This window comes from Chiloscyllium plagiosum, unplaced genomic scaffold, assembly GCF_037043375.1.
Source record: "Chiloscyllium plagiosum isolate Xiang-an unplaced genomic scaffold, Cpla_swu_hap1 HiC_scaffold_11, whole genome shotgun sequence".
NCBI classification, from domain to species: Eukaryota; Metazoa; Chordata; class Chondrichthyes; order Orectolobiformes; family Hemiscylliidae; genus Chiloscyllium; species Chiloscyllium plagiosum.
The window spans coordinates 2,889,230-2,904,893 of record NW_028270149.1 but is presented as its reverse complement, the minus strand read 5'-3'; the positions used below and the strand labels follow the sequence as shown (position 1 = coordinate 2,904,893).

The following is a 15,664-nucleotide window of genomic DNA, read 5'->3' as shown; positions in this document are numbered from 1 at the left end:
AAAATTGAAGTATGAGTGGGGACATCCCCATTGATCAGAAAGATAGACAGATCACAGCTGTAAAATTGACATTTGCTTTTGACTGAAGTTTACCCAAAACTCAAAATCGAAGTGCACGCCTCCATGTCTAAACTTAAAGAAAGCTGCAGAGGCCAGTTTATCGGAAACAAAAACTGGAACAGCTGCTAACCAGAACTGGCAGCATCTGGAGAGAAAACAGAGTTAATGATTCACGTCCAGTCTTTTTTTTAAGGACTTGTTCAGATGCTTGTCCACAAATCCCTGAAGGTGGCAGAGTAAGTTAATAGGGCAGTTAAAGGCAAGTGCCCCATATACATTTTTATCCGTTGCAGCATACATTACAAAAGCAGGAAGATCATATTGGAGCTGTACAGGGCTTTGTAGAAGCCACAGCTGCAGTGCTGTGTCTAGTTCTGGTCTCCACACTATAGGAAGATGATTGCACTGGGGGGGCTGCTGAGGAGATTCACCAGGAGGTTGCCTGGAACGGTGCATTTCATCTATGAAGAGAGGCTGAAGAAGCTCAGGTTATTTTCAAGTTGCTGGTCACTTGGCCTCATCACTCTTTTGCGACCCAATAGCATACTTTGCCTTAAAGGCATTTCATTACATTGAAAGCTCTATATATGGTAGTTTCTTATATATTGTTCTATGTACACACACACATGAAGGATCCGTATAGATGTTAGTTGTTTGGTAGGACTGAATTGTAAATAAAACCTGCTGGGACAAAACTTTATACTGAATGAGAAACAAGGCACTGATTGGCTGGGTAAATAGACTCTAGATTCCCCATGGCAAAGCCATGGCCAACGCACAAATAAACAAACAAAGTCACTCCAAGCTGTTTGTTCAATTCAAAAAGGCAAGTTGACTCTGATCACTCAACAGGGATTGTTCCAGTTCCACCCTTAGATCAATTTCCAAGTCAACTCCATGGTCAAACAGTCCTAATGACACTGGACATATAATCCAGAGTCCCAGCCTATGCTCTGTCATCGCATAGGCTGCTTTCATCACAGCCAAATCATTTACATCCATTGATCATCCCCATTAGCAGCATTTCTCTCTCCCCACCGCATTCATTGTACACTCCTTTGTCTACGCAACTGCTGCTCTTTCTCTGGATTCCATTTCTACCTATCGTTCACCCTGCTCCCCTTACCAACCCCAAGTCTTCATCATAAATACCACCTTTTCCAAGCTACAATCAGTTCTAACAAAGGGTCACTAGACCAAAAATATTGACCCTGCTTTCTGTGCAAAAATACTGCCAGACTGCTAACGTTGAAAAGCTGAAATGAATCGAGTGGAACAGTGTGTAAATACTAAAAGATTGGTTGAGCTAAGTGACCTGCACTGAGTTTATACCTTTTGCAGATGCACGTAATATTCCTTAACTGGACCACAGTTTCATTGAAAAGTGTTGAAGATCGAAGAAATACCTCCAACACTATTGAGATGTATTGTTGCTGTTCTATGCACTTACCAATGGTGTTGGTAATTCAGGAGAATTCCTTTCTTTATGAAAGAAAGCTTGTCTGCACTCTGCCTATCTTGTGGATTGTAGGGTTTCATACAAACAGGTTTACATGCTTCAGGTTTGTTAAATGTGAACTGTTGAGGGAAGGGAAAAGGGTTATTTTACCTCCTGAACTTAATTGCTAAGACATTCAGACTTTATCATAAAGTAAAAGAAAAGAATTCCAATGTAATAATTATATAACAATCTTACATACCACTGGAAAACTTAGCATTGGTATTTTTCATTGTAATGCAACGTGTACGTTGAGCAGAACAAGAATCAACTGATACTTTCAGTTGACTGTTAGACCAAAGAAATCCCATGCAATACTTAAATACAAAATCACTCTTCCACATTCTTGCTCACAAAGTCAGCAAGCTACTTTGTCAGGGCTAATACATGCACAAATGCAACTTTTTGAACATTTGGCTCAAGGACTTAGTGATAGTGGATTCATCAATATCACAAAGTTACATTGAATGGAAACAGGTGCCAAGGCGGCAGAGAAAATTGTCAGCAGACAAAGACTAGCTACCAGGCATGAACTGCACCCTGCCAAAAAGGAGAGGTAAAGGTGGAAATGGGGAGCACCAGGAGTAAATATCAGACAAGCAAGGACTTGAAAAGAGAAATGTGTTAGTCTTTTAACAGAATGTGTAATTTTACCGAATCATTTACTTCACCGCTTCTTTTGAGTGCTTGCTGTGCACAGCTGCCACATGATCTATACTGCAACAGTGTCATTGCTTCAATAGTGTTTCATTAGCTACAAATCACTGATTTATATCACACTTTCCACTACTTTGGGATGATTGAAAGCCACTTGCAAGAAACTCCACAGAAGGTCTGCTAGCAGGAAACTTGCCATCAGGATATATGAACACCAACTGGCCACCAAAAGACACAACCAGCGAGCACTAGTTTCTATACATACAGACAAAGGAGGACACCACTTTGACTGGGACAACACACACATCTTAGGACAGGCGAAACAAAGACACACAAAAATTCTTAGGAGGCATGGCATTCTAACCAGAACTCCATCAGTTTAGATTCTATCTACCTTTTCTTGAAAAAAAAAGGAACTGGAAATGACATCACCCACCAAGATCTATAAATCGAGGGGTAGGACATTCCACCAGTACTTCACTGGAAATATTCACTGATGATGTTTCCTAGTATGGTGACGAAACATCTGAAAACAAACCTTTAAGCTCAGTGAGCTAACTTCCATGCTTATCAACCTGAGCTACAAATCTCAAAAATCACTAGTCTATGGAAGTCTCAGAGTGGACTAATCACATTTTGTGATGCATAATGTTCTGGGTTATAGGCATAATGGAAATGCTACTGGCCTAATAGTCCTGATCTCTGGGCTAATGATATTGAGAAAAGGTCAAATTCCACGAAGGCAGGATAGGGAATTTAAATTCAGTGAACAAATCTGGAATTAAAAGCCACATCAGCAATAGTAAACATGACGCTCCAGGGAAAACAGCCCCAGCCTGTTCAGCCTCTCCCTATAGCTCAGATCCTCCAACCCTGGCAACATCCTTGTAATTCTTTTCTGAACCCTTTCAAGTTTCACAACAACTTTCCAATAGGAAGGAGACCAGAATTGCATGCAATACTCCAACAATGGCCTAACCAATGTTCTGTACAGCTGCAACATAACCTCCCAACTCCTGTAGTCAATACTCTGACCAATAAAGGAAATCATACCAAACACCTTCTTCACTATCCCATCTACCTGCGACTCTACTTTCAAAGGGCTATGAACCTGCACTCCAAGGTCTCTTTGTTCAGCAACACTCCCTAGGACCATACAATTAAGTGTATAAGTCCTGCTAAGATTTGCTTTCCCAAAATGCAGCACCTCGCATTTATCTGAATTAAACTCCATCTGCCACTTCTCAGCCCATTGACCCAACTGATCAAGATCCCATTGTAATCTACATTATCTCCAATTTTGGTGTCATCTGCAAACTTACTAACTATACCTCATATGTTCATGTCCAAATGATTTATACTAAATGACAAAAAGTCGTGGACCCAACACAGATCCTTGTGGCACTCCACTGGTCACAGTACTCAAATCTGTGAGAAACCCTCCTCCACCACCACCCCCCTCTGTCTTTGAGCCGGTTCTGTATCCAAATGGCTAGTTTGCCCAGTATTCCATTCGATCTAACCTTGCTAACAAGTCTCCTACTGGTAACCTTGTCAAAAGTCTTACTGAAGTCCATACAGATCACATCCTCCATCCTGCCCTCATCAATCCTCTGTCACTCCCTCAAAAAACTCAATCGTTTGAGAGATGTGATTTCACACACAAAGCCATGCTGACTATCCCTAATCAGTCCTTGCCTGTCCAAATACATGTACATCCTGTCCCTCAGGATTCCCTCCAACAACTTGCCCACCACCGAGGTCAGGCTCGTCGGTCTATAGTTCCCTGGCTTGTCCTTACCACAGTGGCACCACGTTAGCCAACCTCCAGTCTTCCACCCAACCTCACCTGTGACTGACGATGATACAAATATCTCAGCAAGGGACCCAGCAATCACATCCCTAGTTTCCCAGAGTTCGAGGGTACACCTGATTGGGTCCTGGGGATTTATCCACTTTTGTGCATTAAGAAATCCAGCACTTCCTCCTCTGTAATCTGGACATTTTGCAAGATGTTGCCCTCTATTTCCCTATATTCTATATCTTCCATATCGTTCTCCACAGTAAACACTGATGAAAAGTACTCGTTTAGTATCTCGTCCATCTCCTGTGGCTCCACACAAAGGCCACTTTGCTGATCTTTGAGGGGCCCTATTCTCTCCCTAGATATCCTTGTGTCCTTAAAATGTATTTGTAAACACTCTCTGGATTCTCCTTAATTCTATTTGCCAAAGTTATCTCATGTCCCCTTTTTGCCCTCCTGATTTCCCTCTTTAGTATACTCCTACTTCCTTTATTGCCTAAGGATTCATTCGATCTAATCTACACCTGACATATGCTTCCTTCTTTTTCTTAACCAAACCCTCAATTTCTCCAGTCATCCAGTATTCCCTACATCTAACAGCCTTCCACAGGAGTATAGTGTCTCTGGACTCCCGTTATCTCATTTCTGAAGGCTTCCCATTTTCCAACCATCCCTTTACCTGCAATCATCTGCCCCCAATCAGCTTTTGAAAGTCTTGCCTAATACCATCAAAGCTAACCTTCCTTCAATTTAGGACTTGAACTTTTAGATCTGGTCTATCCTTTTCCATCACTATTTTAAAACTAATAGAACTATGGCCACTGACCCCAAAGTGAGGGACTGACAGAAAGCAAACTGTAGGCCAGTCAGCCGAACTTTTGTTATGAAAATGCTAGAGTCCAATATGAAAGGAAGAAATAACAGAACATTTAGAGAAGCTTAACTCAGGCAACATGTTGTGTGACAGTGAAGTCATACTTCATGAATGTGCTAGACTTCTTAGAAGACAGTTGATAAAGGCAAAAGGGAGATGCATTTGCATTTTTAGAAAACATTTGATAAAGGGGGCACATCAAAAAAATTGCATAAGACAGGAGCCCATCATAGTGGGAGTAATGTATTGGTATGCATTGAGGATTGGTTAATGCACAAGATAGAATGGGCATTAATGGGGCTCAGTTTGAAAAGACAACTAGTGGATTACCACAAGGATCAGTCCAAAGGACTCAGTTATTTAACATCTATATAATTGACTTGGAAGAGGCAGAGTATAATATATTTAAATATCCTCATGATACAAATCTAGGTGGGACGGCATATTGCAACAAGGACATTAACAGAGGGGTATATCGTTAGGCTGAGTAAGTAGGCAAACCTTGGCAGCCAGTGTTTAATGTAGCAAAGTGAGCTCATGCACTTTGAAAGGAAGAATAAAAAAGCCACACAAACAACTGCTGAAAAAGCTCAGCAGGACAAAAATCAGTTAACATTTCAGGTCGACCTGCTGAGCTTTTCCAGCAATTTGTGTTTGTTGCTGATTTACAGCATCTGCAGTTCTTTGGGTTTTTCCTCAAAAATGCAGATTGTTTCAGTGGAGAAGTGTAGAAGGAACTGGACATTCTTGTATATGAAATAAGACGGTAGCATGTAGTTGCAGCATGTAATTAAATGGGCAAATGAATTTTTGGCCTTGATTACCTGAGGTTGGAAGTTAAAAGTACAGAAGTCTTGGAACGACTGTAGAGTGTGTTCACGAGGCCAAACCTGGAGTTCTGGATAAGTTTTAGAATATAGAACAATACAGCACAGAACAGGCCCTTCGGCCCACGATGTTGTGCCAAACATTTGTCCTAGCTTAAGCACCCATCCATGTACCTATCCAATTGCTGCTTAAAGGTCGCCAATGATTCTGACTCTGCCACTCCCACAGGCAGCGCATTCCATGACCCCACCACTCTCTGGGTAAAGAACCTACCCCTGACATCTCCCCTATACCTTCCACCCTTCACCTTAAATTTATGTCCCCTTGTAACACTCTGTTGTACCCGGGGAAAAAGTAGGATTGTCTACTCTTCTCTATTTCCCTGATCATCTTATGCACCTCTATCAAGTCACCCCTCATCCTTCTCCGTTCCAATGAGAAAAGGCCTAGCACGCTCAACCTATCCTCGTACGACCTATTCTCCATTCCAGGCAACATCCTGGTAAATCTTCTCTGCACCCTCTCCAAAGCTTCCACATCTTTGGACAGCTGTAACATCACTTCACGACTCTTGAATTCAATCCCTCTGCTAATGAACGCTAATACACCATAGGCCTTCTTACAAGCTCTATCCACCTGAGTGGCAACTTTCAAAGACCTATGAACATAGACCCCAAGATCCCTCTGCTCCTCCACCTTACTAAGAACCCTACCGTTAACCCTGTATTCTGCATTCTTATTTGTCCTTCCAAAATGGACAACCTCACACTTGACAGGGTTGAACTCCATCTGCCACTCCTCAGCCCAGCTCTGCATCATATCTAAGTCCCTTTGCAGCCAACAACAGCCCTCCTCACTATCCACAACTCCACCAATCTTTGTATCATCTGCAAATTTACTGACCCACCCTTCGACTCCCTCATCCAAGTCATTAATAAAAATTACAAATAGCAGAGGACCCAGAACTGATCCCTGCGGAACTCCACTTGTAACTGGGCTCCCTGCTGAATATTTACCATCTACCACCACACTCTGACTTCGACCGGTTAGCCAGTTTTCTATCCAACTGGCCAAACTTCCCTCTATCCCATGCCTCCTGACTTTCCGCATAAGCCTACCATGGGGAACCTTATCAAATGCCTTACTAAAATCCATGTATACTACATCCACTGCTCTACCCTCATCCACATGCTTGGTCACTTCCTCAAAGAATTCAATAAGACTTGTAAGGCAAGACCTACCCTTCACAAATCCGTGCTGGCTGTCCCTAATCAAGCAGTGTCTTTCCAGATACTCATAAATCCTATCCCTCAGTACCCTTTCCATTACTTTGCCTACCACCGAAGTAAGACTAACTGGCCTGTAATTCCTGGGGTTATCCCTATTCCCTTTTTTGAACAGAGGCACAACATTCGCCACTCTCCAGTCCCCTGGTACCACCCCTGTTGAAAAAGATAACGGGCATTGAACACAATTTAAAAAAGACTCATTAGGCTAATTCCTGGGTTAAATAGATTATTCATTAGTTGTTCTTGATGAGTCAAAGGCCATATTAATGTAGAGTTCGGAACAACGAGGGGTGATCTTGATTTTGAGGGGACTTTACAGTGTATATGTTGAGAAGATATTCCCACTACCGGAGGATTCTCAAGCCAAAGGACAGTTACTGAATAAGGGGAGGCATTAAAACTGAGATGCGGGTTATGAAGAGCTGTTGCAAAAAAATGGCAGAGCAAGTTTGACAGATTGATCAACCTACTTTATGTTCAAGACTAAAGTGAATGCAAAAATGATTTTACCAAATACAAATTAATAACTTGCATTTATATGCATCTAGCTGTACATTTTGCCAAATTACAAGATTTTTGTTCTGCCACAATGTCAACAAAAAACCCAAGTAACTGACAGAAATCAAATAAAATTTAACTGAGTTTTTCCCAGGAAATGTCACAACTAATTGAACTGACCAAAAGCTCGGTCAAAAAAATTGATTTTTAGTTTGTGACCAAGTGTCTCAGGTATTTAGGATGAGGATATAAGAGGGGGAAATGTATACAAAAATACACTGACTGACAGAAATAAAGTAGGAAGTCAGTCTCCTCTGCAGCATAAACATAGACCAGTTAGGCTAAATGGCCTGTTTCTATGCTGTATATCCAACGCAACTCAATGTAAGTACCCTCCTCAGATTAGCCTCAGACTCTGAAAAAGTAAAATAGGTTGATATACAATGCTTGTAATTGAACCATTTCACTGTCAATCACATTTTTTTTTAAAAAAATCACAAAATGTAATACCTTGTATGGCGAGGACTCTATCCTCTCTCCAAATAACACCTGTCCCAAATTTTCAGAAGGTCTTTTCTCAGTTTCATTCTGACAGAAGTCAAACCTTTAAAAAGTAAACTAAATGGTAATTATACTGTCAATTCCAGCTTTAACAAGCAAACAATAGTAAATATTAATTTTAATACAACCTGTGAGACTGTAGGAAACAATCTTATACAGTTAATAAAAATGGGAAGCAGCAACTATGTGAGCTGTCACATTTCCAGCACAATTTACAGTTTGGAAAGGAACTTAAGCAAAGGCTCAACATTGAATGTTTCAAAAATTAAATGACCATGCAAAATCAAACTATGATACCTTCAGGGGTCATATGCAACCTGAATTTCATTGATTGATATGAACTGTGTTGCAATGCGCATTTTGATGACATGCACAATAGAGGGCCCTTCAGGATTTAAACAAATCCTCACTATGAAATGAACACCTGATAAACAACATGATACCATAGTTACACAGCTGGAGGATCTGCTAACCCTTCTCAGCAAACAAGCAAAACCTCGTTATATGTAACACAGAACGCTAAACAAGGAAGGGTTATTCACTCCAGAAAACCTGCCTACCACATGCAAACTGGACTCAATCTTGAGAAGAACTGCATAAATACTCCCAGACATAAATATCGTAGTTATAAATATTATAAACTACAGAATACTTACCCATCACCATATCTCCACTGTTCAGCACAAACCGAAATCTGATCTTTGCACTACATCTTGCTCATCCCCTCACAAGAGCCCTAGAATCTCAACAACCTGGAAACCTTCATAATCCATTAAGTATTTAAATTATTTAAGTATTTGTAAACACAGACACCCAAGGTATAACATATTTATCTGAAAGATATGGAATTTCACACCAGAATGCCATCCCGTTCAAGTACTTCAACTACAGAACAGTACCTGAAATACTAATTTTGATTCCTCTCCACAGATACTGCCAGACCTGAGATTGTCTAATTTCTGTTGTTTCAGATTTCCAACATGTGCAGTTCCTTCAGGTTTTCTTCTCCCCTCAGTCTGTTTTGTACATTGGATACCATGGGAATATCATATCTGCCGGTTTCAGCATTTTATACAGCAGTATGGTTGAGGGTTGAGACAGCTCTGGGTCAGAAGGCCTGGGCTCACGTCCTTCATGCTCTAGAAAGTATAATATATCTGAATAGCTGATTAAAAATCTGTGTATGACCATGTGATTATGATTCTAACTAGCAATCCAGAAGCCTGGACTAAAAAATCCAGACATTCACACAAATTCCATCATTGCAGTTTAAGAATAAAAAGCTGATAATACTCACTGCACTGTGCTAAACACCCATGAGCTCACTCATGTCCTCCCTGATTCTGGCAGATTTACCAATCCAGTCCTATATCCCACTTTAAAGATCCACAAGGGAACTGGTGACCCCACTAACATTTTTAAAGAGGATACTTCCCTGAGGCCAGATATTGGGGATATTCTATTATTGAATAGATTTACAGATGAATGATGATTTTTGGTCCACCAGGGAATCGAGAGAGCGCGCAAGAGAGAGAGAGAGAGAGCGAGCGAAGGTAGAAAAGTGAAGTTGAAGCTCAAATCAAACTTCAGTCAATCAGTGAAGCAGGTACAATAAGCCTTTTAATCTATTCCTACTCTAAGTTAAAATAACAATTAGATTAAATAGTAAGTCCCTCCAATTTAAAAGTTCCAAGAATTTAACATTTACAAATGTAAGGTACAGAGGAACCTAGATTATCCAAAGGACATGGGAAGGGTTAAGTCAAATGCCAGATAACATTGTTAGCCAAGCATCGGGACCTTGCAATCTTGTTCGGATAATCTGAAATTCAGTTAATCGAATGCCAGATAATTGAGGTTCCTTTGTATTTCAAAAATGTCAAGCAACTGTACCCACTGGTTAGCATCAGGGCTCTATTTACAATTAACAATTGCAGTCCTTCATAATTTATAGTTGACAAGTTTTAAATCAACATGACTGTTCTTTTTGCACTCTGATCTCGTCACAATAAAGAAACGCTGGGTAAAATCAGCAATTCAATATCTTAATAGGAAGTCAACAGTCATTGCTAACCATTAACCTGTCAGTCTAACAAACCAATGGACCCAAAGAATAGTTCCATTACTGGGACTAGACATCCCTCAGTCTCCACCGGCAGCACAGTGGTTAACACTGTTACCTCACAGCACAAGGATACCAGGCTCAATTCCAGCCTCAGATGGCGGTCTTTGTGGTGTTTACACATTCTTCCCATGTCTGCATGGGTTTCCAGAGGGCTCTGGTTTCCTCCCACAGTCCAAAGATGTGCAGGTTAGGGTAGATTGGCCTAAGGTGCCCATTGTGTACAGGGAGCTAGGGGGCTGGTCATGGGAAAAATGGGATGACAGGGATGGGTTTCTGGGTGGGATGCTCTTTGGAGGGGCAGTGTGGTCTCAATGGGCCGAATGGTCTGCTTCTGCACTGCAGGGATACTATGATTAGATAACATGGAATAACATGAAGGGCATGTGCCCGAAACGTCGAATCTTCTGTTCCCTAGATGCTGCCTGACCTGCTGTGCTGTTCCAGCAATAAAGTTTCAGCTTTGATCTCCAGCGTCTGCAGACCTCACTTTCTCCTCGATAACATGGAATACCCTACTTAGATACCTTAGGATTGAAGATGCTTTCATTCCATCCATTTTCTGTGACTAAATGAACAAATACTGGATCTATCACAGCTATGACAACTTTTTTCTCCATCTGTGATAGTCAGAAATAGGTTGTTTCTTGGCTTCTTTGATTTGGACTCGAGATTCCCATGAGTCAGTGGTGCTATGTATTTTCCCAGGGAGAATTTGAAGGATTCTAAGCTTCCTGTGCTCTCCTGGTAACCACTTGCCATGTCAGAGCTCAGAGTATAAAGCTCACTTTGGAAGTTTTGTCTCAGGCAAATGGATTATATGAGCTGCCAAGAACAGATCAAGTGTAAGTGTATAAGTGTTTCAAGTTATTTGCTGAAATGATAACGTGATGCAAGAAAAAAAATCTTTTTCACACAGCAAGTCATTTGAGTCAGGGATGCACTGCTTGGAAGCTAATTGACAATAACCATCGTCTGCATAATGGAAAGATTGGCCTGAGAGAAGTACCTAATAAAAACCAAAAGGACTGCAGATGCTGTAAATCAAAAACTGGTGGAAAACCTCAGCAGGTGAACTGGCCATACTAAATTGCCCGTAGTGTTAGGTAATGGGTAAATGTATGGGTGGGTTTCGCTTCGGCGGGTCGGTGTGGACTTGTTGGGCCGAAGGGCCTGTTTCCACACTGTAATCTAATCTAATCTAATTTAAGGTCTGGCAGCATCTGTGGAGAGAAATCAGAGTGAATATTTTGGGTTAATTGATTGTGCACACACATGTACATGCGTCATACTATCCTGTTTATCTTGTGAATGAATTTACAGGAATTTGGAGAGGCAGGTGTGGTATTTGAGGTACATAGTGTTGGACTCATGGTCAGACAGAAGGGCAGGAAACATGGCTGCCTTAGAGACCACGAGCTTGGTGCTCAGCTAGGCTTTATTGTCATCAAATGTTCCTCAGAACACCGACAGCAATGTTGAACTTTGTCATCAATGACAGTCCTCAATGATAGAAAACTCCCAAGGTGTGGGAATTAACCCACATTGTTCAATGGCTCACTGGATCTTTATGATCTGGGGTGGGGAGCAATGCTGTGAAGAGCACAGGCTATGCAAACTGCTCCACAAACTGCAGCCTAAATGGTTAGTATTCACAAGAATGGTTCCAGAGAAGAAATTTCAGTAGGTAAAAGTCACAGAAGTAGCTGACCAAACCAAATTGCATAATTGGGTCAATCAACTAAAGGGGCTGCTCCAAAGACAGCAGTTTGGGGAAGGAAAGACCATCCTGTCAAATTAAGGAGGTTGGTCTGACATCTTCACAATTAAGGCGGCTCTGGGCAGAGTAGACAGTAACAAACTGTTTGCACTCAAAGGTTTCAAGAACTGAAATGTACAGATTTAAAGTAATTTGCTGAAACAATAAATGTGATGGAAGACAAAAAACTTTCTCACAGCGAGTGGTTCAGGTCTGGAATGCACCACTTCTAAGCTGGTAGAGGCAGATTTAATTGAGGCATTCAAGAGGGTAGTAAATTATATTTTAAAAAAGTGTGAAATAATGCACAAGGTAGTGGGGAAATGGTCAGGTGGATCGCGTAAATCCATGTTGCTCAGTCAACCAGTACAGACATGACAAGTAAATGACAAGTTTTCTGTTCTGTGACAATTTTCCATGATGCTTGGTGTACAAAAATAATAGATGTTAGAATTAAACTTTATTGCTTCAGCTAGTTCAAGTCCAGCAGCAATTCAGCTCATCAGCAGCTCTGAAACCTTCACTTCATCAAGCTGCATCTATATAGTTCCCTCCCCCAGAGCCGTTCAGACAGGCATGACAATGAGCAGGCAGTGTATAATCAAAGACTGAACAACAGCTGCATCCTCTCAGTAACTTGGTTTGAAAATGAAACAGTTATGCACACATCATTCCATATAAAGCTGGTAAAAATGATTTTTAACATGCAGGTCATAGATTTGTAGCATGGTTACAACACAGAAGGTGGTCTTTTAGCTGATGACATTGATGCTGGCTCTCCGTTGAAGCAGCTTTGTGTGTCAATGATTTTCCTCAGGGAAATTTTCTCTGCTCAGTTAATCAGCTACTTCTCACGAAAACCTTGATTTGCCTCCAACACACTGTACAGATCCAGTACAGGCTGCAGGACGTTGGCTTGCAGTCTTCTTTGCTACCACTACACTCAACTTTTGCAACACCTAGCTTGTTAAATATTACCAAGCAGGACAATAGTGCTTATCAGATGATTATTCTCTGCCTACTGATCAAAGTCCAAACATACATTCAAAAAAATGTTGATTTACTCAAATTACTTCTGAAAAACAGGTTAAGCAAGCAGTTTTACTCTACACTGACTACACCAGTGGATTCTGCCGACCACACAATATAACAAACTATATATGAAATTCAATACCAATGTCTTGCAGTAATTGACTGATTTAATCAAACAGTATATTTATGATGAGCAGAATTTACACCACAAATCAACCAGTCCACAACTGGCAAAACCCAAAAAGCACTACTGTTCGATGCAATTCCTCAATCAGGTAGCATTTGCACAAATTTGAATGTGCCAAGAACTATGCAAGCAACTAACTAAAAGAATTATATCAAGCTTATAAAGTTGCTTCTCTATAAGCAATATGTTCACACACTGACACCTCTGCAAACAAATGGAATAAGTTTGAGCTTTGCACACTGTCAATTACCTAGGAGTCCGGGAAGTTCTGAGCTCTCCATCGATTGGCCAAAACTTTGCCATGGGGAAAGCAAAATCCACTTGCCAACCAATGAGCAGCCTTTTCTGCTGGAGAATGCCTGAATTATTTAAGATTTGGAGATGCTGGTGTTGGACTGGGGTGAACAAAATTAAAAATCACACAACACCAGGTTACAGTCCAACAGGTTTAATTGGAAGGGTTCCTGATGAAGGGCTTTTGCCCAAAACGTCGATTTTACTGCTCCTCGGATGCTGCCTGAACTGCTGTGCTCTTCCAGCACCACTAATCCAGAATCTGGTTTCCAGCTTCTGCAGTCATTGTTTTTACCTACAATTGAGCATGGCCAATCCACCTAACCTGTACATCTTTGGACTGTGGGAGGAAATTGGAGTACAGGGAGGAAGCTCATGCAGACACAGGGACAATGCCTTACAATTGTGTCTTCCACAATTCTGTGCCTTACAATTGTGTCTTCCACAACCACCTGATGATGGAGTGGTGCTCCAAAAGCTAGTGCTTCCAAAGAAACTTGTTGGATGATAACCTGGTGTTGTGTGATTTTTTTAACTTCACAGACAGTAGCCTCAGGGTGGAGTCGAACTTGGGTCCCTGAGAGGCAACAGTGTTAACCAATAGGCACCGTGCCACCTAGCTCATGACCAGGTGAGTGTGACTTGCAATGCAGTGGCTGCTATAATAATCCCACAATTGCTTAGTCATTACATGCACACCATACTGAATCACCAGATCACAATATTTCACATGTTGTGACATTAAAACTGAGCTACCAATGCACTGACACTATTAGTTTTGATTGCCTGAAACTAGAGAGAAGGGCAACAGTAATGAATTGCCAGGGTGGTTCCTCATCATCACAATCCAGTGAGGATCGTTACCAGCAAATCCGAGTGAATACAGTACTGACCACACATGCCTGAAAACCAACACGTAGAATTTTCAGATGCAGCAAAAGATGATGCTAAGAAACAAAATCGAGGAGAAGGAAATTAAACAGGAAATCATTCATACATGAATATCATGTAAAAAAGTATGCTAATTAGAATGTAGGCCATTAAGCGCTGCAAAGCTGCTCTGCCATTCACTAAGACAGCAGCTGATCTGATTGTAACTTCAAATCCATATTCCGACAGAATCCTGATAACCTGTGGACAGCGAAGAGGGTTACCTCTGATTACAACATGATCTGGACCAGATGGGCCAATGGAGTTTAATTCAGATAAATGCGAGGTGCTGCATTTTGGGAAAGCAAACCTTAGCAAGACATATACACTTAATAGTAAGGTCCTCGGGAGTGTTGCTGAACAAAGACCTTGGAGTGCAGGTTCATAGCTCCTTGAAAGTGGAGTCGCAGGTAGATAGGATAGTGAAGACGGCGTTTGGTATGCTTTCCTTTATTGGTCAGAGTATTGAGTACAGGAGTTGGGAGGTCATGTTGCGGCTGTACAGGACATTAGTTAGGCCACTGTTGGAATATTGCATGCAATTGCGGTCTCCTTCCTATCGGAAAGATGTTGCGAAACTTGAAAGGGTTCAGAAAAGATTTACAAGGATGTTGCCAGGGTTGGAGAATCTGAGCTACAGGGAGGGGCTGAACAGGCTGGGGCTGCTTTCCCTGGAGCGTCGGAGGCTAAGTGGGTGACCTTATAGAGGTTAACAAAATTATGAGGGGCATGGATAGGATAAATAGACAAAGTCTTTTCCCTGGGGTGGGGGAGTCCAGAACTAGAGGGCATAGGTTTAGGGTGAGAGGGGAAAGATACAAAAGAGACCTAAGGGGCAACATTTTCACACAGAGGGTGGTACGTGGATGGAATGAGCTGCCAGAGGAAGTGGTGGAGGCTGGTACAATTGCAGCATTTAAGAGGCATTTGGATGGGTCAACTGTCTAAATCTTTCTGCAGCCTCCCCACCTCCTCAGTACTACCTGCCTGTCTGCCTAACTTTGTATCATCTGCGAACTTCGCCAGAACGACCCAGTCTCTTCATCCAGATCATTTATATATAAAAGTGAACAGTTGCGGCCCCAACGCTGAACCCTGCAGGGCACCACTTGTCACCAGCTGCCATTCCAAAAAAGAACCTTTTATCCCAACTCTCTGCCTTCTGTCAGACAGCCAATCCTCAATCCATGCCAGTAGCTCACCTCGAACACCATGGGCCCTCAACCTTACTCAACAGCCTCCTGTGAGGCACCTTATCAGAGGGCCTTTTG

General features: G+C 41.7%; 1 protein-coding gene across 1 annotated transcript in view; it reads right to left on the bottom strand.

The window, feature by feature from the left end:
- Window positions 1–15,664, bottom strand: part of LOC122557447 (transmembrane 9 superfamily member 2-like) — a 127,607-nt gene that overhangs the window by 73,917 nt on the left and 38,026 nt on the right. Inside the window, exons 3-4 of the mRNA XM_043705203.2 lie at window positions 8,019–8,112; window positions 1,511–1,638 (exon numbers count right to left, since the gene is read on the bottom strand). Of these exons, the coding sequence (XP_043561138.2) occupies window positions 1,511–1,638; window positions 8,019–8,112 (222 nt within the window). The remainder of the gene's footprint in view (window positions 1–1,510; window positions 1,639–8,018; window positions 8,113–15,664) is intronic.